The 22,944-nt window shown below is 52.1% G+C and overlaps 3 protein-coding genes across 10 annotated transcripts; 2 read left to right on the top strand and 1 right to left on the bottom strand.

Annotated features, from left to right (window-relative positions):
* Window positions 1–402: 402 nt before the first annotated feature.
* Window positions 403–19,218, bottom strand: PTGES (prostaglandin E synthase). 7 transcript variants are annotated; one of them, XM_072352550.1, is made up of 5 exons: window positions 5,110–5,266; window positions 4,826–4,953; window positions 4,400–4,537; window positions 3,179–3,261; window positions 403–2,361 (listed from the first exon to the last, which is right to left on the bottom strand). In XM_072352550.1, the coding sequence occupies exons 2-5, from the start codon at window positions 4,838–4,840 to the stop codon at window positions 2,112–2,114; spliced, it is 486 nt and encodes a 161-aa protein (XP_072208651.1). In that variant the 5' UTR covers window positions 4,841–4,953; window positions 5,110–5,266; the 3' UTR covers window positions 403–2,111. The 7 variants fall into 7 exon arrangements, with proteins under 7 accessions (XP_072208651.1, XP_072208653.1, XP_072208654.1 ...); XM_072352552.1 differs by having other exon boundaries at window positions 5,114–5,255; XM_072352553.1 differs by lacking the exon at window positions 4,826–4,953 and having other exon boundaries at window positions 407–2,361; window positions 5,110–5,255.
* Window positions 14,043–17,542, top strand: LOC140260429 (torsin-1A-like). Of its 2 annotated transcripts, XM_072352799.1 has the most exons (6): window positions 14,043–14,453; window positions 15,163–15,343; window positions 16,034–16,302; window positions 16,379–16,554; window positions 16,710–16,837; window positions 16,946–17,542. In XM_072352799.1, the coding sequence occupies exons 2-6, from the start codon at window positions 15,205–15,207 to the stop codon at window positions 17,188–17,190; spliced, it is 957 nt and encodes a 318-aa protein (XP_072208900.1). In that variant the 5' UTR covers window positions 14,043–14,453; window positions 15,163–15,204; the 3' UTR covers window positions 17,191–17,542. The 2 variants fall into 2 exon arrangements, with proteins under 2 accessions (XP_072208900.1, XP_072208899.1); XM_072352798.1 differs by lacking the exon at window positions 14,043–14,453 and having other exon boundaries at window positions 15,110–15,343.
* TOR1B (torsin family 1 member B) lies at window positions 18,028–22,237 on the top strand. The gene is made up of 5 exons (XM_072352548.1): window positions 18,028–18,226; window positions 18,327–18,592; window positions 19,150–19,325; window positions 19,926–20,053; window positions 20,359–22,237. Exons 1-5 carry the CDS (start codon window positions 18,049–18,051, stop codon window positions 20,622–20,624), a joined length of 1,014 nt encoding a protein of 337 aa, XP_072208649.1. The 5' UTR covers window positions 18,028–18,048; the 3' UTR covers window positions 20,625–22,237.
* The last annotated feature ends 707 nt before the right edge of the window (window positions 22,238–22,944 follow it).

The following is a 22,944-nucleotide window of genomic DNA, read 5'->3' on the forward strand; positions in this document are numbered from 1 at the left end:
TTAAGCACCAGACTTGGCAGATGTGCTGTCCCGGGGTGGGATTTGCTGCATTACCATTTCAGCTGTAAGCCAGGTGTGAGAAACGAACACTGGGTGCACATCAAGCACTGGTGGGTACAGTCAGCATCACTCTGGGGGACACAGGGGACATCGTCCTGCTTTGGGGCCCAGCAGCTTGACGTGCCCTTGGGAATAAAGCAGGGCATGAGGCTGCTCCGCGTGTTGATGCTCCGCAGTGGTGCAGCCCCAGCCCCAGTCCTGGCCGTGCAGGGACAAGTTGGGCTCCATCCGTTCTCCCACTGGCTGCCAGCATTTCAAAACCAGCTCGATGGCTGAACCTCTTTGAAATTCGCCTCGTGGGCCTTTTCTGTTTGTTTTTTTGGAGGCAGGAGAGTTCACATTCCCAAGCTTTTCCCCCTGCAGCCACTACAGCAGGGTTTATTTTTTTTTAATAAAGAAAGAAACAAGCAGAGCTCTGCACATAACCTCGGCTTCCCTGAGCAGGGCATCACCCCCAGGCACTGGACAGAGGTTAGAGGGGGCTCTCAGAGCTTCCTTCCCACCCCAAAGGCCCAATCTCAGCTATGCCCCTACACACAGCAGCATGTACGGGGTGGAGTCCATCTTATAAAGCCACAGCTTGAAAACAAGAAGTGGTGGGGGAAAGTAAAATCTGTCATGTGGGACCCTTTTGTCCATCTCAGCCATTAATGTGGCTGCAGACACAGAAGGGCAGCACCTCCCAAACACCAACAGCTGAAGCAAATAGGAGGAAACCAAAGAAGCGAGGTGTTGGCTTCCTAGAGAAGAAAGGGACTGCTGAGCATGGAAAACAAAGGCAGCTCCTTTGGAAGTTGTAAGCACAGAAAGGAGAGCAACCACAGCTTAGCTGAACACCTCCAGCCCTCCAGGATTTAAGCATCTCCATTGGGAAGAAATGCAAGTGAAGCACGGAGAGAGCTTGCTTGGAAGAAGTATCTTACAGCAAAAACCTGCTTGGAAGAGAGCTGGGCACACACCAAACTTCGGGCTGCTTGGGGCAGGAAAGCCAAGCATGGCTGCACTACAAGCCCAGGCTCCTTTGGTTTTAAAGGACTGGCCCTGATAATGCCAAGAGCTGCAGGCAGGTGGGTGGGAGGAAGGGTGCTCGGCTCTCCAGGAGCCCCAGGACACTCCTGGCCCCGTGGGGCTCAAGGCTCCTTGCAGCTGGACCCGGCCCCAGCTGCTGCCCAGCTGCATCGGCAGCTCTCGAAGGAAGGATGTAGCAGAGCACAATGATTTGTTTTTATTGGGAATACTTGCTTCCTGCCACCAGGATGCATAAGAAGCAGCAGAGAAATGTGCAGGGGTTTGGAGACCTTGCGCACGGTGTGAGGCAGCATGGGCTCACTGAAAGGGGTATTATGTAGACATCTGCTGAGCTGGGACTGTGTGAGCCAGAGGTGGCCAAGAGCAAACTGTGGGACCTGCAGCCCTCCTTCTGCAGCCAGGAGAGCAGAGCGCTGTGCTCCAGACCTCCCATCCCTAAGGACAGCTGTGCAGCACAGTAGGGTTGGCCGTCCTCATGCAGCACAGCAAAACCCCCCTCTCAGGGCACATTGAAAGCATCTCTCTCAGAGCATTTCCAGGCAGCAGCAGCGCATGGCTGCAGGCACACAGCCCTGCAGGGCAGAGATTTCTGCAGGCTGCTCTGGATATTCCCTGCTGCATCCCATGCTGAGGCTGGGACCAGATTGAAAGCTTTTCTCCCTCTCTGCCAACACCCACATCCACCAACCAAGAGTTCTTGCAGAGCTGTGGGACCGCGCTGGCTTCTCCCTCCTGATTTGGTGCTGCTGACCAAGGGCAGCATTCCCCATCCCACATTGGGTCACTGATGCAGAAAACCTCTTTTCCTCCATTGACTCCCCTTCCTCAAGGACAGGAACAAGCGAAAGCTGCTCAGCATCCCCTGCCTGTTCCCTCTTGCCCATTTTCAACAGCAAACACAGAGACCTCACCAAGGCCATCCCATGCATCCCTGCATCACCCACCCCACCAGGAACATCTCAGTGCTGGCACAGCCGCAGCGAGCAGGATGGGGTGGGTTGGGTGCTTTGTTCAGTTGGGTGCTACCAATAAGGGGCAGCTGCCAGGAGGATCTGCAGGGCCATGGAGAAGCAGGGCAGCTGTGCCACACTGTATGCCACGGAGCGTGTGGGAGCCCTCAGCTTCAGCAGGTAGGCCACAGTGTGCACAATGCGTCCCACACAGAAGATGAAGAAGTGGATCCTGGCCACTGCAGGACTCGGGTCCAGCAGAGAGTACACAGCTCCGAGGAAGAGGAAGGGGAAGATGTTCTCCATGTCGTTGCGATGCGCCCTGTGAAGACAGACAGGTTGCTCCTTCCCACCTGGCTCCCAGCCTGCTGAGGGGGTGAGTGTGGCCCCCAAAGAGCTCAGAGTCCCCCTACATGCAAGTGGGGCCAGACTTGGAGAGTGGAAGAGGAGCTGTGCTTTGAGACCCCACTCCTCCTTCTGTGCAAGGCTCCACACAGCCCCACAGCTCCCAGCCCCCTGGTGCTCCCTATTCAGGCCCAGACCTTGGGGGTAATTTGCCCTCTCCAGGGCTGCAAACACATTGGCAAAGTCTGACCTGGCTTGTTCTCATTGCACCACCACTGCTGTGGCTCCGGTTATTTATTTTTATGGGAGCTTGTCCTTTCTGACTAACTAAAAGAGGATCATCATCATTGTTGCTACTATTTTCCTTCTTGTAGCAAAGGAACAGCTCATCTATCTCCTCCTCCCCCGGCAGTCTGGGGCTTGGTGCTATGGGATGTTTGGTGGAGCAGAGCTGGCAGCAGGGCTCGGCATGGCTCCAGCCTCCCTTCCTGTGCAGAACCAGCCCACACAGTGCCTGGGCCAGTGCCCGGCCACCTCCTCCAGGGGACTAAAGGCAAGCACAGAGCGGGAACACCCCAAACTCACCACTGAGGACTGAGTCTCATTATGCCCATTGACCCCCAAACCCTGAGTCTCTCACACACAGCACGCTCCCATTAATGATTGAGCTGCCCTGGTTCACAGGGTCCTGCCTCGGACCTCAGGGCATTCCACCTAGCTATGCAATTAGTTAATTAATGAGCCTTCCAGCTTCCTGCTGCTCTCTTGGGGTGGGATGCTGGCTCCATACTCGCCTGCGGCAGCGCTCCACATCGGGGTCCTCCCGGTAGTACTGCAGCCCTCCGTTGCGCAGTGCATCCTCTGGGTTAGCAAACGCCTGCAAGAGAATGTCCCCATGCAGAACTGTCAGGGGATGCAGCTCCTGATACCTTTGGGAGGGCTTTGGGGGGTTATTTTCATGCAGTTTTCATAAGGGAAGGTTAAAATAAATGAATGGAGCAGGAAAAAAGTGAATGGAGAACATCAGGTATCCCCTGGGTGCCTTCGGCGTGGGCATTTCTCTCCATGAAATCCACTGGGAGACTTTGCCAACAGAGCTTGCAGACACCGAAGGCAGCAGCCAAAAGATAGCAGTCAATGATGGATGGCTTTGCCCTACTGAGGCAGAAAATCCCCTGGCTGGCTCTTTGGCACTACTGTTTTCCATGGGAGGAATGGGATCCCCCGTCAGTATCCTCCCAGAGGAGAATGATGGACACACACACTGCTTGCTCTGCAGGGATCTCAGGCAACAGCTTCACCTTGCAGCCATGTTCCAACACGGGCAGTGCCAGGGCTGCAGCATCACTCAGAAACACAAAGCAAAAAGCACATCCCCAGCTCCAGCGATGCCACAGCACAGGAGAACCCCCTTCTGCCTTTGGCCTGGGAGCAGAACCGTCTCCCTCCCGCTCCGCTGGTGCAATCGGAAACGCCTCGAATACTTTTGAGCTGTGCCTCAATCCCCGCCGCTGTCCCCACGTCCAAGAGCCATTTCCTCCAGCTATTGTTTCTGCTCCCTGCCACTTTGCTCTCCCGCAGCAGCGCTGCAGCACAGAAGCTTGTTGCCACATTGCAAAGTTTCTTTTTTTTTACTGGCATTTCAACCACTTGTCCTTAAACTTTTCTCTCTCTTTCCTCCCAGACACGGCAAACGAATGTAAACAGAGCAGCAGCTCACCTGCATGGTATTTTACATCTGAAATTACTATTTAGATTAGGATTCAGAAATGATAAACATCAAGCTGCAGATGGTGGAAGCAAACAAAAAGAGCCAAAGAGAAGCGAGATGGCTATCTGCCACAGCTAGAAAACCTGTTTTGCTTTCAACTGGAGTCAAAGAAAACTCAGCTTGCTTCTGCAAAACCCAGTTGGCTTTTGCAGGATGAAAAGAAGAAAGGGTTTGTAGTAAATCCAAACAGAAAGCCCAGCAAAAGGCAAGAGGGGTGAGGGAGGAAAAGGAAACTGGGACGTACCTTCTTCCTGAGCCTCACTTGTCCCGTGATGATGGCAACGACATACATCTTTAGAATCAGGATCGTGCTGTAGAAGGCGAATGACAGGAACACGGTGTTCCCCATCATTGTGGGGGATGCAGAGCTCCTGCCTTGGCCCTACAGAGGGGGACAGGAAGGCGGCACTTCAGCTGTCAGCCCCGAGCCCCAGTGCCCCCATGGGGTCAGCCACAAGCAAAACAGTGCAGCTGAAGGGCTGGCAAGTGGTACCCAGACCCCACTGTGAGCTTCTGCTCCTTGGATGCTCCGAGCTGGGACCCAACTCCCCCAGCACAGCATCAGCCTGCCCTACAACACCCCACAGACCTCCCCTCCCGTTCAGCACAGAGCATCCCTTGCCCATTGGCAGCCCTGGGGAGAAGGAGGGAGGAGAAAGAAGGTACCTACTTCTGCTGCACCCATTCCAGCTCTGTCCCGATCCCACAGCCCTGCGTGGCAGCGTCCCAGTGCTCCCAGTCCCGCCCCACAAGGACTGAGCACTTTGCACAGGCAGCCAGCCCTCCCCTCTGCACCACCTGCCAAGGAAACAGGGACAGAGCTGGCCCTTGTTCCAGCCGCATATATTGCCCACCAGACAGGATTGCCTCTGGGAGGGTCCCAAAGCCAAGAAGGATCCCAAAACCCAACAGAAGAACCCCAAAGCCCCCAAACCTGCAGAGGGAAATACAGACCAACCCGTCCCCGGGGCAGCTCCGCTTGCTTTTCTCCCAGAAGATGAATCAGAAGAGCCCAGTGCAGGCTGATCCTAGCCTAGAAAGGGGCATCTGATTATGGAGCCAGCTTTCCTAGCCATCAGGAGGGAAGACTGAGAGGATCTAAGCCTGCAAGGAGGGTCGGATCTTGGCTGCTCCTGCACTGCAAACCTTTAACTCCTCCTTCCCTTGCGCGGCCCCAGCGCTGGCAGGGAGTTCTCTGAGCTTACAAGGGCTGGACTGGGGACTCAATTCCTTTACGCACACAAAAAGGTCTATTTCAAGCAAATGGATACTTTCAGAGATCGTCTGGAAAATGAATGTTCTGGGTATGTGAGTAGTTCCTTCTGGTTTGGACTAAAATTGTTGTTTCCAGCCACAAAATAAGTCCATGAGCAGTGTAGGATGGTTTTGCTCTTTGCAAAAGAATCCATCAAAGCATTGCAACCTGTAGGACTGACTCTGCTCTGCAGTGCTTTTTAACTGCCAAATGAGCACGCTTTGATCCGAGAGGAACCAGAGCAATGAGCAGAAATGCTACAGCCCAGGAGCAGGCTCAGGTCCTGCTGCACAAGGACAGCTGTCTCAGCAATGGTGCATGGCGGCACCCCCTGGAGCAGAGCAGACACCGGCAGCCTTCTCTCTGTATCTGCCTCTGCACCTCCCCAGGGATCAGCACACCTTGCTGAGCAGCAGGAATACACACAAGCTCAGCACCACCTGCCAACAAGCCAGGACTCCTCTTGTTTGCTCCAGCAGCAAACGTGGAGATGGAGAACTATGGGTTGTCCAGATGTGAGCCCAGCAGCAGCCCCAGACCTACGTGCATCGAATGTACAGGGGGGTGGGCACAGAACCCACATGGATGAGGATGAGGGGCAGACGTGGTGCTGCTGGGTGCCTCACGTTGAGGGACCTCGTGCTGTCGGACACGTCCATGGCAGGGCGGCACCTCCTGGCCTGCGGCAATGCAGCTGCCAGGACCTTGTTCAGCCGCCCCATTAATTGGGGTGGAAGGCAGCTGCTGATCCTCCTACACGGAGCACATCCTGCTAGGATGGAGCTATTGCCTGAACAAGAGCAGGTCCTGAGGGCAACACAACACAGCTGTGCCACAGAGCCTTGAGCACACCAGGTCGCAGCCCAAAGAAGCTGCCCAGTGCCAATGCTGCTGGTGAAAAGCACTGCGTTGTGCAGGTGAACGGTTAATGGGAGTCAGGGTTGGGCTCTGAAAGGGCTGAAGATGCACCAGACAGGTTAGAATGACCCCCAGGAGCTGTGGGAAGAGGGTAGAGGGTTTTGATGGTGGAGGAACAAGGAGCAGGAAGAAGGAAAGAAAAATTCATGGGAAGTGCCTGAAAGAAGTGCTTAAAAATAGAAGGCTCTAATAACAACCCTTCTTTAGAAGGGATAAAAGCTGCTCTCATTTCCCACACAGGGAACTGTTTATTTGAGCAGCTGAGTTACACCACAGCATTATAACTGTGTTTTTCCAGCGCTGCTGTGCTGGGTCATTTCCTGGTGGCACCTAAAAGTGAGAGGGCTGCTTGTGTCAGGAATCCTTCCCACTGGGGCACAGATGTGTGCGTCCTGATGGCACGGTCAGCGTTGCAAAGGGCATTTCCCATTGCCCCAATGGGCAGTTCCCCATTTTGCAGCCTGGTAGAGGAGGATTTTGTTTTCCCTAAGACTGCAGCTCAGCCCATGGCTGCAGGAGGTTCCCAGCTGCACTCCCAGCCCATTTGGTGCCCTCCTTCCCCACCACCTCCTGTGTCTTCCAGCACGCAGCCTGCAGACATGCCCTGCCCCAGCCATCACTCGCCCTTCGCTGTGCCCAGCCCTGGGAAATCCAGCAGCCCATGGCAGATTGCTCCTGCTCCAATGCAACCACAGCTTCAAGTAAAGGCGTGACTCAGCTTAGATATTCCTTAATTAAAGAGAAAGGTGCTCCACCTGCCTTTCTCCCTCCGCATGCACAAAAGGTTGTATGAGGAAGACGGGGTTAGCCCTACTCATGATGCACCCTGTGTCCCACATGAGGATGAAATCCCCTTGCTTCACATGCAGCTCCCTATTCCCCAGCTCCTGGTGTCTTCCCTGCAGCATGAAGCACAGGAGAAGATACAGCAAAGCACCTCGAAACCTCAAACATTCAGGCAAGCTCCAAACTCTTCAAACTGCAGGAGATTTTTCTCTGTGTTGTGCTGCAAAGCATCTTCCCTGCAGCTGTACTGGCAGGAGCTACACACATTCCTCGTGTCTGAGGCCTCTCAACGGGACTCTCCCAAAGACCAGATGCTGGCAGCAGCAGAGAGGCCTGGGGAAGGGGTGCAGCATCTCCTGGTCTGGGACACAGCAGGAGCAAAAGATGCTGCTGTTCCTTGGCCAGCCCCAGCTCCATCCATCAGCCCTTGCCAGGCTGCTGCCCTGCTCCACCCTGACTGTGGGGCTGTCACTGTTCCTTGCTGGTGGGACAGGACTGGAAGAGCAGCAGTGAGGCTGTGAGCACGTGGGAGGCAGGTCATATTTTCTTGTTCTGAGCTTCACATGGATTCATGCCTGAGCTGCCTCTTAGGGCAGAGAATTCCTTGGCAAGGCTGCAGGGATACAGCCCAGCTGGGAGGGATGCTCTGCTCCACTCCATTCCACCCAGCAGTCCAAACAGGCTCCAGGCAGACCTGCACCTGCAGCTGCCATGGGGCCGTGGTGGGAGCTGGGGACAGGGTGTGTGGGAAACCAACATCTCTCACTTCATCCCACTGCAGCAACTTGCATTGGATTCTCTTCCCCTGAATCAGATGCCAATAAACAACATGCAAACACCACTTATGTCATTGGCCAAAAAAGAGGGGGTTTCCCAGCCAGGCCTGGGGGGGGGAGGAAGAGAGTCCTGCTGCCAAACATTCCAAACTTGGGAAGCATTTCCTAGACTTGCATTGAGCATTTGCAAACATACGAAGTAACTACAGATGCCCTGCTGGGATCCTCTTGAGCAAGAGCAAAGGTGGCCAGTTCTGCACAGTCCTGCCTCCACACGCTGCATTACAAAGGAAGGGGAACTGGGGCACGCTTCCCCTCCCCACAATGCTCTCCAAAATGCAGACCTCATTTTCAAAGCCCTGAGTTCTTTGCCCCCTCCATCACTCCTAGACTAAACAGCACTAATCCCTCCCACCTCTCCCCGTAGGTCATGTTTTCTAAATCCCTTTATCACCGATGCTGATCTCACTTCTCAGAGCAAAGCACCGGGCAGCCCTTTCGCAGCAACCCTGAGCAAAGCACCCAACATTTGAGCTTCCAGCTTCTCAACTTTGACCTCCATCAGTCTTTCAGCTTGTTTGCTATGAACCCAGGGTGCCTGACTCAGACCAGTCAGAACTTCTTGGTGGTTTGAGGTTTTTTTTCCCCATAGTTTGGATGCAATCAGCCTGTGAGCAATGTTCCCAATACATTTTGAAACTTTCCCTTTCTTTTCCTGTGCTGGTGGTGCAACGTGTCATTCAGTCTCACGTTGGCAGCACTGTTTGCATCTCAGCGGCCAGGAAAAAAAGGTGATCCAGGTCCCAAATGCTGACATTTATTAATAAACACCTCCCACGTTTAATGCAATGAGCATCCTCCCTGCAGTCAGCCTGGAAAGCAGGGAGTCCTTTAGCTGTGTTGTTTACAGCCCTCACTGTTTGGGAGCTCTTCTTATGCACTCACAGCTCACGACCAGGGCTGGAGTCACATCCTAAGTGCTGGAGCAGGAGATAAGGAGAAAGGAATGCAGCTCACAGGGTGCTTTCTGGATGCTGCAGTGAGGATTGCAGGCCCTAAGCAGCAGAGCACGTGGGTTTCATGAAGCAATCAAAAGTCACAGTGAGGAAAGAGAAAGGGATGTAGGACCACACAACAGCCCAGACCGATATGGTGCAATGAAGCAGAGAAACCCCTGCAAGCAACTCCTTGATCATGAAGTCCAGCACTTGGACTTACTGTCTTATCATTCCCTTTCCATGTGAACCACCAGCAGCACCAACAACCTGCCCAAGTCTCGTGCTCTGACAGCTCTCCTGACCTACAGGCTCTGCCCCCATGGCCGTGACGTGTGCTCAGAGATCTGCTCCATGCTGTGTTTATGGAACCATGACTGCTTTACACAGCCCTCCGCGAGGAGGTATGCTCTCCATACAAATATTTACAAAGCAGAAGAAGGCATCTTTCTAGCACAGCACATTTCTACTGACGGTGCCATCAACATGGCTAAAGATGAACAAGAAGTGCACATCTATTCAATGGGAACCAGTTAGGAAGAAGTCACGGGAAGGGAGAAGAAATGGGAACTGTGGGATGGAGACCAGAGCTGTCCCACAAGGAGAGTAAGGCAACAAAAGGGACAGGAGCTGTGCTGGTTTGTGCTGGGAGGGACCTGCTGCTCTCCAACAAGAGCACAGAGGTGCCCAGCCATCCCAGCCCTGGTGTCAACAAGGTCCCACAGCCTCTATAGGGAGCAGGAAGCAGCAAACTGGCCTCATACACACCCTGGTTCCTTTCAGAACCTGAGGATTAATTTAAGCCCTGAATCACTAGGTTTAATTCTCTTTCTTGAGTTGCTGTCACAGATGACGGTAGCGCTCGATAATTACACGCTTCGATTCACTTTCCAAAACGTGGAAATTAAATTACTTCCTGGGACGATGAGTCCCACAATAAAACACGGTTTAAGTTCAGATGATGACGATAATCTTTTCATAGGACCTGCCTCCCCTCTTGTTCATGCTACGGGGAGACATGCCGGGGGTTAGGAAGAGCAGCGATTATTGCTCAGCTTTGTCTAGCATACTCCTCCTTTGATACACGTCTGTGAAATTACCTCTTACTCAGCTTTATCACACCCCCATCCACTTTCATCTCTCTTCAAAGGAGATTCCTCCATGCTTCTGATTATCCCGACCATACTTCTTATTTCCCTCCAACGCTGAGACAAGCAGATGACCAGCACATGACTCCCAACTCACTGCACTCCCAAACTCCAGCAGCCCTTTAGCTCATTTGTCTTTTAAATGCCACAGGTCCCCTCTTTGGGCTCTAGGATGACTCCACACCAAGATGCTTAATGCTCTGGAGGGTCTACTCCTAAAATGAAGGCATGGGAGTAGTCCAAAACCAAAGGCCTTACTCTAATGCTGGAGATGAGATGGCAAAGGAGCACAACACCACAGTGAGGAGCAGTAAAAGGGAACATCTCATTACCTGAGATAGTTTTGTCCTTCCCTCTAAACAGCAAATGGAAACAGAACAGTGAAGTCCTTTGGGACTTGTGGTTGTTCTTCTCTCCCGAGAGCCAGGTAAATATTGACAACGCACCAAACTGGAGCAATAACTCTTTAACTCCAAAGTTTGCATGGAATGGTATTTGCATGCTCGCTCAGGAGAGCCCAGCACAGCAGGCTGCAGGGACACAACCATCCTCAGAGCTCCCAAAGGCCACACCAATGTGATGACCTCAGGCTCTACAAATCAGTTTTCTGGCATAGCTGGAGCAGCTGCACAATAGCTCATCACCTCAGGAATGTGCTCTCGTTGGAGCCCTTGTTTGCAATAGCTGCTTTGAAGGGCTTATTTTAGTGACCTGTGTTTAAGGCTCTTCCATAGTAGATGGGTGAAAGAGCACGGTGTTTTGTTCTGTGAGCTGCAAGCCAAGCACAGCCCCTGATTCTAGTCCAACCCCAGACCTACTGGGCGCTTTCATACCTTCTTTCATCTAAAGGTCCTGAAGCTCTGGATGGGGATGTCTGGTTAATAACCCCACTGGTGTATCCATGTTGGATGAGATACAAGCCACTGGCCACATCAGAGGGCCCACGGCTGGGGAACAGTGTGTCTCATGGACTGTAATCCTATTCCTGTAGCAACCCTTCCTGGAGCAGAATGTTTTTGTCCCTTTCACACAGCCTTTGTCTCTAAGTTATTATTATCTGCAATAGAAATCAAGTTTTAAGAGAGAAGTAAACATAGGGGTAGAGTTTCCCTGTTATTTCTTGCTCTGTACAGCCACGTGGGCTGGCTCACACGAGAGCTGCTCCGCTTCAGCTGCTTCCAAGCCTGGATGGAAAGCAAAACCAGAGAGCAGATCCCAGCCCCAGATTGGAACGGAGAGAAAGCCAAACAGATTCTGGTTTGAATAAATAGATTTTTATAAACTAATAATTAAAAATAATAAGAAAGTAGAAAATTAAAAAAAACCCAACAAACCAAAGATGGGTGAAGTGCAGGTCTCACAGCATCCCCATCCCACCTAAGAGGAGGCTGCAGCACAGCTAACATACGTCACCCGCCCTGTGCTGCTCCATGCAGGGTGACACCACCTCGCTCAGATCCCTGCAGTCCCAGCACAGTCCCCAGATCTAATCGCTGAACCACAGATGTCTGCACGAGCAGTGTTTAGTTTACAAGCCAAAACAGAGTCTCAACTGCAAGTGCAACCTGATAGCCATCTGCTGGCTCTATCACTTCCAATCCATCCATTATTCACCACAATCTTGCACAACAATAGCCCTGAAACCAGAGCCCAGAGGCAATTAGGTGGGAGCAGAGGCAGCTCAGGGCAGCTGAATCTCAACCTTATCGTTTCTGGCCCCAAACTAGAAGAGAGTGTGCCTCAGTTTCTCCAAAGCCAATGAACTGATCATGTCACCCAACCCCCCTTCTCCCTCCAGAGCACATTATGATCCAAGAAGAAACAGAGCCACTATAGTTACAGGCACTTAAGAACCTCCCTGTGTTTGTTCTGAGAGAGCTGCTCTCCATCCATCTCCTTCATTAGCACCGAATAGATGGAGCTAATACCACCGAAAGATCAAACACACACATCAGCAGCAGCTCTTGCCCTATAAAGGGCAGGAGGTGCCCTGCCAGCTTGCCATCTTACACTTATCTACACAGCATTACCTTTCAAGGAAGAGCCCACAGGAGGGGAAAAGCATGAGACAGCAGCTTCACTCACCCACACTAACAATGCAGACCCAGCGTGGCATTAAGCACCGCCTCTCCCACTGCTTCCACTCCTATCCCTACCTGGTAACACCACCTGGCTGATCCCTCCTGCTGAAAACCACCTGGTTCAGCATTAAAACCCCATTTGTCTCCCTCTGCACATGGCAGTGAGTCTCTTTCCTGAGCCTACGTTGCAGCCAGAGCAAAAGGCTTTGAGGCATCCAGATGGGAAATCCTTCTCTCCCTGTAGGGCCAAACTCAGCTGTGTTTCCTAGAGGGAGAATCCAGAACAAAAGCTCTGCGAGTCCATTGGAATTTCACAGGGATTCAGCTGTGATCAAAGGAGCTGTTTCCCATGGACAGATGTGCCTGGCCACATGCATCACGTTCCCCTCCACCCTTACCCCATGTCCATCCCTACCTTTCCCTAACAGACTGTGCCTCCTCACACACCACGAGCTCTGGGCTGTTGCATCCCAGACAAGGACTTTTAGATTTGCTCAAGGCTTTTCAGCAGAGATTCCAAAGAGAGAGAAGAGCTGCCAATCCCCTTGCCATAAAATGTCAAGTTAAGAACGTTCATCATCTTTAAGGCTTGTTTTCCCCAGCTGCAAAAGGAGGATGACGGTCTCTTGACTCCTTGGGTGTTGCCAGGATTAGACAATGTTTGCTCAACATTCACGTAGATTTTGGTGTTTGGTGTTATTGCTACCATCACATTATAGAAAAAGGTCAATGAAATGACCATGTTCCATGAGTCAGAGCCTTCCCACAGCGTTAGTGCTGTCCTCAGAGCTTAGCCAAGGCTCTGAACAGATCCCAAAGTACGTCAGAGCGACAGCCTTTTCCTGTTGCTGCCTCGTCTTGGTGTTTAGGATAAGGATGACTTGGAACGTGATGCTGAAATTGAAGCAGGGAAAGAAAACAAACCCAAACCATGCAAAGGGGAGGGGAAAAATAAAAACACTCCCATTGGAAAGACTCTGAGCACTAAGTGTGTCCAGTCAGGGTTGGAAGGCAGCAAGAGAAGCGTTGTGGAAGGAGATATGCTGGGGTAGAAGCAAAAATGAGCACTGAGAAAGAGATTTTTTCTTTCCAGCCCAGCACGTCATGTCAATGGGCAGTCATGTCCCAAAGCTGTTTGCTGTAGTACTTGGGAATATGGAGAAACACATACAGAATCCAGAAAAAGCCACAGGTTTTTCAGGGAAGAGTGTTGCTTCAGTGACCCTAAAACTCATACCTGCAGATCTCTCGTGCTCCATGTCAGGCCTGCAGCTCCCACTCACATCACCAAACTGGAGACGTGCATCCTTCCTTGGCTCTCCAGCCCCCAGCTAGGCGTGCTGACCAGTGCTGCACCAACCCTCCAGGCTCTGTGCCACGCTGCTGCAAGCTCTGACTGCCAGGAGGACTGACTTTAAAACCCAACAACACACAAATCAGACCATGGGTGGGTGACAGAAAATTTCAACACACGGGCTGCAGAGAAAGGGCAGGCAGAGCTCTCAGCTGGGACTTTGTTCCCTTCACACCCTTTGCCTTTAGCAGCCCATCTCTGCACTCTTTGTTTCCCTTTTGCAACTGCCACCCCATGCCCACTGATCCCTGCGCCAATGTGTGATGGGGAGCAGTACTGTGCTGGGGCTCTGTGGGGAGGTGGGAAGGGAAGAGCACCATGCACAAGCTCTGCAGGCTGCACGTTGCAGGTCTGTGTTCCACTTGGAGCTCCCAGACAGCTGTTCAAGGAAATTGCCATCAGTGTCAGCTTCACCACAGCTATTAGACATCTCAGCCATGTCCAGGCCCAGCTTGAACCCATTTAACTTGTAAGGGATAATGAGATAACAGCATGACATGTTGCAGCTGAAGGTTATTTAAACACCCATCTGGTACCTGTTAGGCAGCATACATCCTATTGTTGTATAGGAAATATATGCCACCTCCCTCCCATATGGGAAGGGGAAAAAAAAATCTATAGATGTGTCCCATGCTGCTCCTTCTTTACGCATAAATGAGGTCATTCTCCTCCTCCTCTCTGCTGTTTCTGGCGCATTACTTTGCATTCCACACATTTAGGGAGACATGCAGGTTGGTGGGACTTTGAGGAAGGACACAAAACCACAGTGAAGAATTTACTATAGACACCTCACTGTCCCCATAGCCAGAAGACGCTCCACTGCCAGACATGAGGAGAGAAAGTAGAATATAAGGTCTGAAGCCACTCATCCTTTCCAAGACACGACTTGGCACCGCGCTTTATCCCGGAGAGATTCCAAGCTGCCATTCCATTCCAGCACTCTCAGGACCACATCCTGCTCCTTCACCTGTTGAGATCCAACGAGGTGAGCAACCATCAGCCTCATTTCTTTATTCAAACTCTCCCTTGCTGAGATAACATTGTTCTCAGACTGAAGCTGCCCGTGAAGCTCTCGCCCTCTGCGGAGCCAGATCTGTGAGCACTGCGCTGTTTGCTGTCCCGAGAATCCCATTTAATAGCACAAGCTCTGCATGAGACGCGTGCTCCCCTCCTGATTTTCTCAGGCATCGCTTCCAACTCTTGCAAAGTTCCGTCCGGTAAATCCCAGACGAAAACTCTTTGTCTGACACCCCATCTAGCGTCCATCACAGACCAGTGCAGAGGATGGTGCATCACTGAAACACAGGCTAGAAAACTCCCATCACTTCTTCAGCAGCGTGCTGTGGCTCTGGGGGCTCTGTGGACTCACTCTGCAGGTGACCCATCTGCACAAGGAGCCCGGAGCAGGATCAGTGTCCAGCATAGGACTCAAACGGAGAGGACACCAAACACAGAGCCCTGTGGCTTCCTATGCATTTGATGTGGCTCTGAGTGCAAGGCAATCCTTGTTTGAAGGGCGGGTAGCACAAAACACTTGCTCTGAGAACCTGCCTTTCTGGTGTGTCCCACCTGTGAGCGGTTTCTATTTGCACAAAGAGCTTCGTGCTCCAGGAAGTTTGGGGTTATTGGGTTGGTTTTTTTTCCCCCTGCGGTTTCAGTTTCGCTTTCCTTTCTTTTCACTTCTCACCATGAAGCTTCTCCATGCTGGTGTGCTCTCCATCCTTGCGCCTGCACTGATGCCCACCGTGGACCCGCTCAGCACTTACCTCATTGTGGGGGGTGCAGCCATCGGATGGCAGCTCTTCTCCCCTCATTCCTGGCTCAGGTGCAGCCTCCTGGAGTGCTGCAATGCAAAGGACACGCTGAATTTCTCAGGTAAGAGAAATTCTTCACTGCGGTGTGAAGGGCAGTGATGGTCCTTCCTGGGGTGGGGAGGGATTCCCAGAGCATCCTTTGGGCGCTCATGGAAAGAGAAGCTCTAAAAGGCAAAGGCTTCTAACACAGCTTATCCCACACCTCAGCCACTCGTTGCCTGTGATCTGCATTGAACTAGCAGTCATCAGTGCTACCTCTAAGGTTCAAAACGCTGTTTCAATTCCCCCAGGCAAGCAGTCTGGCACTTATTTCATCCTGAAACTGCAGGGCTGAAAAAAAACCTTGAGCTACTTTCTAACCACACCTTCCAGTGCCCGCTGCTTGGAAATCCCTCACTCCTGTGCCATAAGAACGCAAGCATTGTTTGCTTTCAGAGCTGGGATGCAAATTTCAGGGGAAACCCTGAAGGGACCCAAAGGTCCTTTTGCCTCCCGATGTTTCAGCATGCAGCTTCTGCCAGCTCTGCATTTGATGGTGATGTAAACTCATGGCAAGCTCCTGCAAGCTGCTTGGTTCCCATCAGTGCCATTGGGCTCTGTTCCATGAATCCACTCCTGAGTTTGGCTCTCTGCTGACCCACGATCTCATCACAGAGGGAGGGCAGGGTATGTTTGCTCCCTCTGGCGGCCCTACAGCCAAAGAAAGGGTTGGAACAAACGGCACCTTCTGACTCTGCCCTCATTCTTCCAGTTGTGAAGACGGATTTGGAGCGAAAAGTCTTTGGCCAGCACCTGGCTGTCCAAATAGTTCTGAGAGCTCTGAGTACCAACCTTCAATCCAAGAGGCCCAAGAAGCCCCTGGTGATGTCCTTCCACGGCTGGACTGGCACAGGCAAATCCTTTGTCAGCAGTATCATTGCAGAGAACCTCTACCGACTCAACGCGTGGAGAAGGAGGTTTGTGCACCACTTCAGCACGGTGCTGCACTTCTCACACGGTTCTCACGTCCATCTGTACAAGGTACCTACAGCTCATGTCCTCCACTTTATCTGCAGCTGGGAGTGCAAACACCAGCTTGGTTTGTTTCTTCTCGCAGGAGCAGCTGCAGAGTTGGATTCGGGGCAACGTCAGCGCCTGCCCGAGGTCCCTGTTTGTATTCTCTGAGATGGATCAAATGCCGCACGGTCTGATAGATGCCATCCTGCCATTCCTCGGCTACCGCGGCGAGATTGATGGAGTTCATTACGGCAAGGCCATCTTCATCTTCCTCAAGTAAGGAAAGCCAAGGGCCAAGAGGGAGTTACAGCCCCACAGACACAGCAGGGAGTGCCCATTGCTGACACAGTCGCTCAAATCACTGCCAAGACGTGAGCGTTAAAGACAGCAAAGATACGATCTAACCAGCCCCCGAATCTCCCTCCCAACAGCAATGCAGGCGGAGATAAGATAACGGAGGTTGCTCTTGATTACTGGAGAAGGATGAAGAGGAGAGAAGACATCCCTGCAGAGGAGCTCCAAGATCTGCTCTCTGAGGACATCTTCAGGAACCCAAGCAGTGAGTACAGCACCTCCGATGTGTGCAGCTCAGATCCCTGCAAAGCACCAAGCAGTGCTTGCCACCTGAGCATGCTGACGGCCAAGCTTTCCATGCTCTTCCTTCCAGGCGGTTTCTTTCAAAGCCAATTGATCCAGAAGAACCTGATTGACTATTTCATCCCTTTCCTCCCTCTTGAATACAAACACGTGAAGCAGTGTGTCCGGGAGGAGCTGCGTGCTCAAGGGCATCCTGAGGAGGAAGACCTCATCACAGAGATTGCCTCAGCAATGGCAGACTACCCCAGTGAGGAAAGGCTCTACTCCAGCAAGGGCTGCAAGACTGTGGCCTCCAGAGTGGCTCTGAGCACGTAGACCTGCACGGCCGTACCTCGTGCTCCTGCTGCAGGACCCAGCCATGCAGCAGCCATCAGCCCACATCTCCTTCCTCCACAGGGATAGGATTTATCCTGTTCCAGAGGGGCCTTTTGTGAAGCCCTTTAATAAATCACTGAATATCCTAAGTTGGAAAGGACCCATACGGATTATTGAGTCCAACTCCCGGCTCCACACAGAACCACGCAATAAATCAGACCGTATGGCTGAGAGCCTTGGCCGGGTGTTTGCTGCAGGGCTGGTTTCACACAGGGTCTGCTGGGGCAGCACTTCTGTACCTTGTGCTGTCACCTGCCATGTCCCCATCACTGCCATGTCCCCATCACTGCCATGTCCCCATCACTGCCATGTCCCCATTGCTTTCCATGTCCCCATCACTGCCATGTCCCCATTGCTTTCCATGTCCCCATTGCCTTCCATATCCCCATTGCTTTCCACGTCCCCATTGCTTTCCATGTCCCCATTGCTTTCCATGTCCCCATCGCCTTCCATGTCCCCATCGCTTTCCATGTCCCCATCGCTTTCCATGTCCCCATCGCTTTCCATGTCCCCATTGCTTTCCATGTCCCCATTACCTTCCATGTCCCCATCACCTATCACACCCCCAGGCTGACACGCTGCCCTGTGCTCTAATAAGGAAGGCGGGAAGTCTGCAGGCAGCAGCACGGGCTGGGAAACGGCATTTGGGTGCCTGTGTGAGGATGGACACGTTGTGGGACAGGCCCGGCACCGCCCCTCTCCCTTCACAAAGATGGCGGTGGCGGTTACCGGGGGGGGGGGGCGCGGCGCTTCCTTCCCGGTGTCGCCGTGCCGGAAGCGGGGCGGTTCGGAGGCGCCATGCGGGCGGCCGCGCTGCTGTGGCTGCTGCTGCCGGGGCTGGCGGCGCTGGAGCCGCTGAGCGTTGGGTTGGCCATCGGCGTGGCCTCGGCTCTCACCGGTTACTTGTCCCATCCCAGCTTTTACTGCAGCTACGTGGAGTGCTGCCCCAGCGCCGGACACCGCCTGAACGCCACCGGTACCGGGGAGGGAAGGAGGGAAGGAGGGAAGGAGAGAGGGCGGTGGGTTAAACGGGGCCGCGGATGGGTCGGGTCGGTGCTGACGGCGTTTCCCCGCAGCGCTGCGGGAGCAGCTGGACGGCAGGTTGTTCGGGCAGCACCTGGCCAAGGAGGTGGTGCTGCGGGCGGTGACGGGCTTCAGCAACAACCCCAGCCCTAAGAAGCCGCTGACGCTGTCGCTGCACGGCTGGGCCGGGACCGGCAAGAACTTCTTGAGCCAGTTGCTGGCGCGGCACGTGCATCCCGCGGGGCTGCGCAGTAAATTCGTGCACCTCTTCCTGGCCACGCTGCACTTCCCGCACCCGCAGCTCGTGCCGCTGTACCAGGTGAGAGCGGGGCGGCTGCAGTGCGGGTTGATAACGGGGGGGGCTTGAAGGGTGCAGGGTCAGCAACCAGCAGCCCAGGCTGCACAGAGCCACATCCAGCCTGGCCTGGAATGCCTGCAGGGATGGGGCATCCACAGCCTCCTTGCTCGGCTCCACTGCAATGTGCCATGAAAGTGGAGATGGGAGAGATTCCATGGGGAATCCCTCCGAGCTGGGGGTTTGTATCTTTACATTGCAGTGTTGGAACGGATGCAGCTGTAGGTGTGGTTTCAATATGAAAGAGGAAATACTGACTTAAAGCAAACAGATGTGCTGTTGTAGCCAGAGCTCACCTCCTTATCCGTGTATAAAGGAGAAAGGACGAGGAAGTTTGATTTGTGAACAGGGAAGGAATTCACCTTTAAATTCAATGTCGTATCCAAGGGATCGATTGCAATGCTTGTGGCCTTCTCTTTGGGGAGGAAGGACACAGCCAATGAGGTGGGATGGGGGCAGCTGGGGGGTCTCTGGACCTCCTGGTACACCCCGATCCTTCAGCATTTCTTACCTTGTTTCAGGAGCAATTGCAGAACTGGATTCGGGGCAATGTCAGCGCCTGCGCCCACTCAGTCTTCATATTCGATGAGATGGACAAAATGCACCAGGGTCTCATCGATGCCATCAAGCCCTTCTTGGACTACTACGAGCAGGTGGATGGGGTGTCTTACAGGAATGCCATCTTCATCTTCCTCAGGTTGGTGGCATCTCTTTGAAAACTAACCTGTATTTACCGTGCTAATGGTGCTCAAGTGGGACTTCATTCAGAGTTCAACACAAGAGATATATGAGAACTCATGAGACCAGCCCAGAGCACAGCTCACATGAGAGCTCAGATATTGGGGCACTGCATATGGCTGGGAGTTAAAATCCTCCAGGGCAGCCTGTTTGGTGCCTGTGTTTTGCATTTGTGGCTAAAGCAGCACTGATACCACCCCCATGTTTGGCTGCTGTTTGCACAGCCTCAAGGATTTCTTTTCTTTTCCCTGTCTGGGGGGGTGGGCAAAAGGCAAAGGTAGGAATGGGCACAGCCAGAACTGAACTGGATTGGCATGGGGACCAACCCCACAGTGTTATGCTCAGCAATACAAACTGGGGTAGAGAAAGAAGTGGGGGCAGCAGCTTCCAAGGTGAGGAGCTGTTAGAGGCTGGCTGGGTGCTGCTCTGCCTGATTTGGGCTTACAGGTTTCTGTTTCAGTAACTTGATTCCAAGATTAACAGTTCACGTGACCAGCTGAAAAGAGATTCTGCCTCAGTTGTGTCTGCTCACTGCAGTGAATTCTTCTCTTATGAACAGCAATGCTGGTGGTGACTTAATTAACAAAGCAGCGCTTGACTTCTGGACCAGTGGAAAGCGCAGGGAAGATATTCAGCTGAAAGACCTTGAGCCCATGCTGTCTGTAGGAGTCTTCAATAACAAAAACAGTGAGTCACTTTCCCTTAGGGAATGGGAACTTGCTTTACTTCACACCGCAGGGTGTGAGCTGCACCTCACCTACCCTGACTCTGCTCTGCTTCTTTATCCCCACCTGCCTCAGTGCCCCATCACCGTCCCTTTGGTTCTTTCACTCCTATGTCATCCCTTCCCAGGGAAGTTGTCATTACAGAAGCTGCTGACGGGTAGATAAACCTCTTTGTGAATGGAGTCTGGTCTGCAGAGCCTACCCTACGCAGGTCCAAGTGTAGAGAATGTCCTTCCTATACCTTTTTCCTTCCTTCAACTCCCACAGGTGGACTGTGGCACAGCAGCCTCATCGACAGGAACCTCATAGACTACTTTGTTCCCTTGCTGCCCCTGGAGCACAAGCACGTGAAGATGTGTGTGAGGGCTGAGATGATGGCCCGTGGGCATCAAGTGGACGAGCAGATCGTTCAGGCAGTGGCTGACGAAATGACTTACTTCCCAAAAGAAGCAAGAATCTACTCCGATAAAGGCTGCAAGACTGTACAGGCCAAGCTGGACATCCACGAAGACATTGCCAAAGCCATGGACTGATTTACCCTTCACCTCTCCAAAGCACTTTGCAGAGCTTTTGGAAACTTGTCTATTTGCACTTGAGCTTTTTTGGTTTATTTTTGTTTTTTTATTATTGCAGGGAATGTGGTGAAAATCCCAGAGTGAGTGAGTGGTGTGGGGGGGCTTTTAAGCTTTTGTTTTTTAACATAAAAATCCCACTATTCATCTCTAAAGTGGCTGCTATCCAAATATCGCCCCTTGTTTTTTTAACCTATTAGAAGACTTATGAGCGTATGGTACTGGATACGGCTCTGATTTACTCCTTTAAGTGCTAGGGTTATTAAACCCTTCACTGCCCTTTCCATAGACCTGCAGCAGAGCTCTTGCAGGCAGTTGTACAGAGGGGCTCTGGCTTGAGACAGTAAACTATTTGCTGGGAGGCTCCCACCTTCACAGCACACTGATGCTGCTGGGGCTTCTACACGTGAGATTTCAGCTATTTAGGGGCTGAATGGCTGCGTTATAATTGTCTGACTTGTGTCACATCATGTTTCTCCCCGTAGTAATATGGGAAGTTGAGATGAGCTCAGGGAGATCTGTTACTAAACGGTGGAGAAAGGGGAGGATGGAATTATTGCTCCGCTTTTCCTTGAGGGGAAAAAAGAAATGGTGATTTTTATTTTCTTTCTTTTTTTACCTTCTAATATTTTTCTAAGGGGGCAAAGTGAATTTGCACAGTGATCGCAGGGTGTCTGCCTTCCTCAGCACAGGATGAATGGAAAAAGGGCTGACTTACAGCACAGCAATCCAGTTCCATTTCTTATAGGCAGAGAGAAGTTGCTTTCGAGGACCTGACCAGCACAGCGTGGGTTTCTGAGCCTGAAGGCTGTGACATCTCCAGCAGTCCCTGCAGCTGATGGGCGCTCCTCCCCTTGCCCTGCTTACGAGATACTGAAGTTATTTTTAATGGTGTATTTTTATACTGAACTTTAAGCAACAAAAATGCAAAGCTGGAGAACCACAGAGTGTGGGAAAGAAGGCTTCAGCCACCACCAACCCCAACCTGCTGGTGATGGGTGTGTTTTTAGAATAGCTTTTATCACTGAACAATGAGGAAGGTGGGAAATGCTGAGCCTTCTCCCACCAGGTCCGGCTGGTGGAGCTTTAATTCCTCCAGCATCCGCCCATCACCAGTGGATCGATCACAGTGCTGCAAGACAGAAGTGCCTGACATTTCACTCTTAGTTTTCTCCTACTCTTTTGGAAGGTGTGGGTTATTTTTGAAGCACGGCATCGATTCCATCGCGGAGGTGATGCCAAAGCTACAGCTCTCACTGTTCCCGTGCTAATGGAAATGACAGCAGGGGGGGTCTCAGCATTAATGTTCAGCTCTCATTTAGAAGCGTCAATTGCCTTTTACAGCTCCACGTGGAGTTTGTCAGATGTTGGCAAACTGGTGGTGCTGATGCAATCTCCGGAGCCAAATGCTGGCTAGCCATTAACCTTGGGACATTGGACTGCAGCTTTTCCATATGCAATGTTTTTGTTTATTAACCGATTTAGTTGTTAAGCGTAAAACGTTCTCAACCACTTTCTGTTACTTCAACACTAACTGTTACTGCAGCTGGAATAAACACCTTCAGTTGTTTCTCTCTCTTGCCTGAATCCTTTTGAGCTATAGAAAAGCTTTCTGCTGCGCTTCCTTTAGTCTCAAACATTTCATTGGTGGGTAAGCCTACTAAATAGCTCGTTGATATTAAAGCAGCTTGAGCGGTCCAAGAACACTGTAAGAAATTCACTACTATGGCTTATTAGGTTTGGGCCTAAGAGCCAGCTCCAGAAAAGCTTTCAAGGCTCTGCTCTACAGTTAAGAGCATCTCCTGCCACGTGTGCAGCCCGGGGTCAAGCAGCTGCATCCTTAGGGCCGGGCTGCCTCCTAGCAAGGGAAAAAGATAATCTAAGAAAGACAGATAGTAAGAGAAGCACTCGGTAGGTCATTGCATTTTAACCATAAAGTCTCGCTTTACAAGCACAGCATGAGATCTGGGAACTTTCCCTGTAGGAGGTTTAACTGAAGTAGCAGCTGTTTGTGCTGGACTTTGGTAAGAGCAAACAGAATTCAGTCTTGGGGACAGCTCAGCTGCTCCCACCGGGTCAAGGCACCATTTGTGTCAGGCTCGGACCTTTCCCCTACTTTGACATTTCTCCTGTCTGCTCCCATTTCAGGGAGCACATTAATAAAGAACAGCCCGAAGCTCCTCTCACAGCAAGACAGGGGCAGAAGCTCTGTTTGAAACCTAAGGGGGGGAGGAGTAGCTGCAGGATGTGACAGCAGTGGGTTCTGCTCCCACACAGCCCC

The sequence above is a fragment of the Excalfactoria chinensis genome, chromosome 18 (genome assembly GCF_039878825.1).
Source record: "Excalfactoria chinensis isolate bCotChi1 chromosome 18, bCotChi1.hap2, whole genome shotgun sequence".
Lineage (NCBI taxonomy): Eukaryota > Metazoa > Chordata > Aves > Galliformes > Phasianidae > Excalfactoria > Excalfactoria chinensis.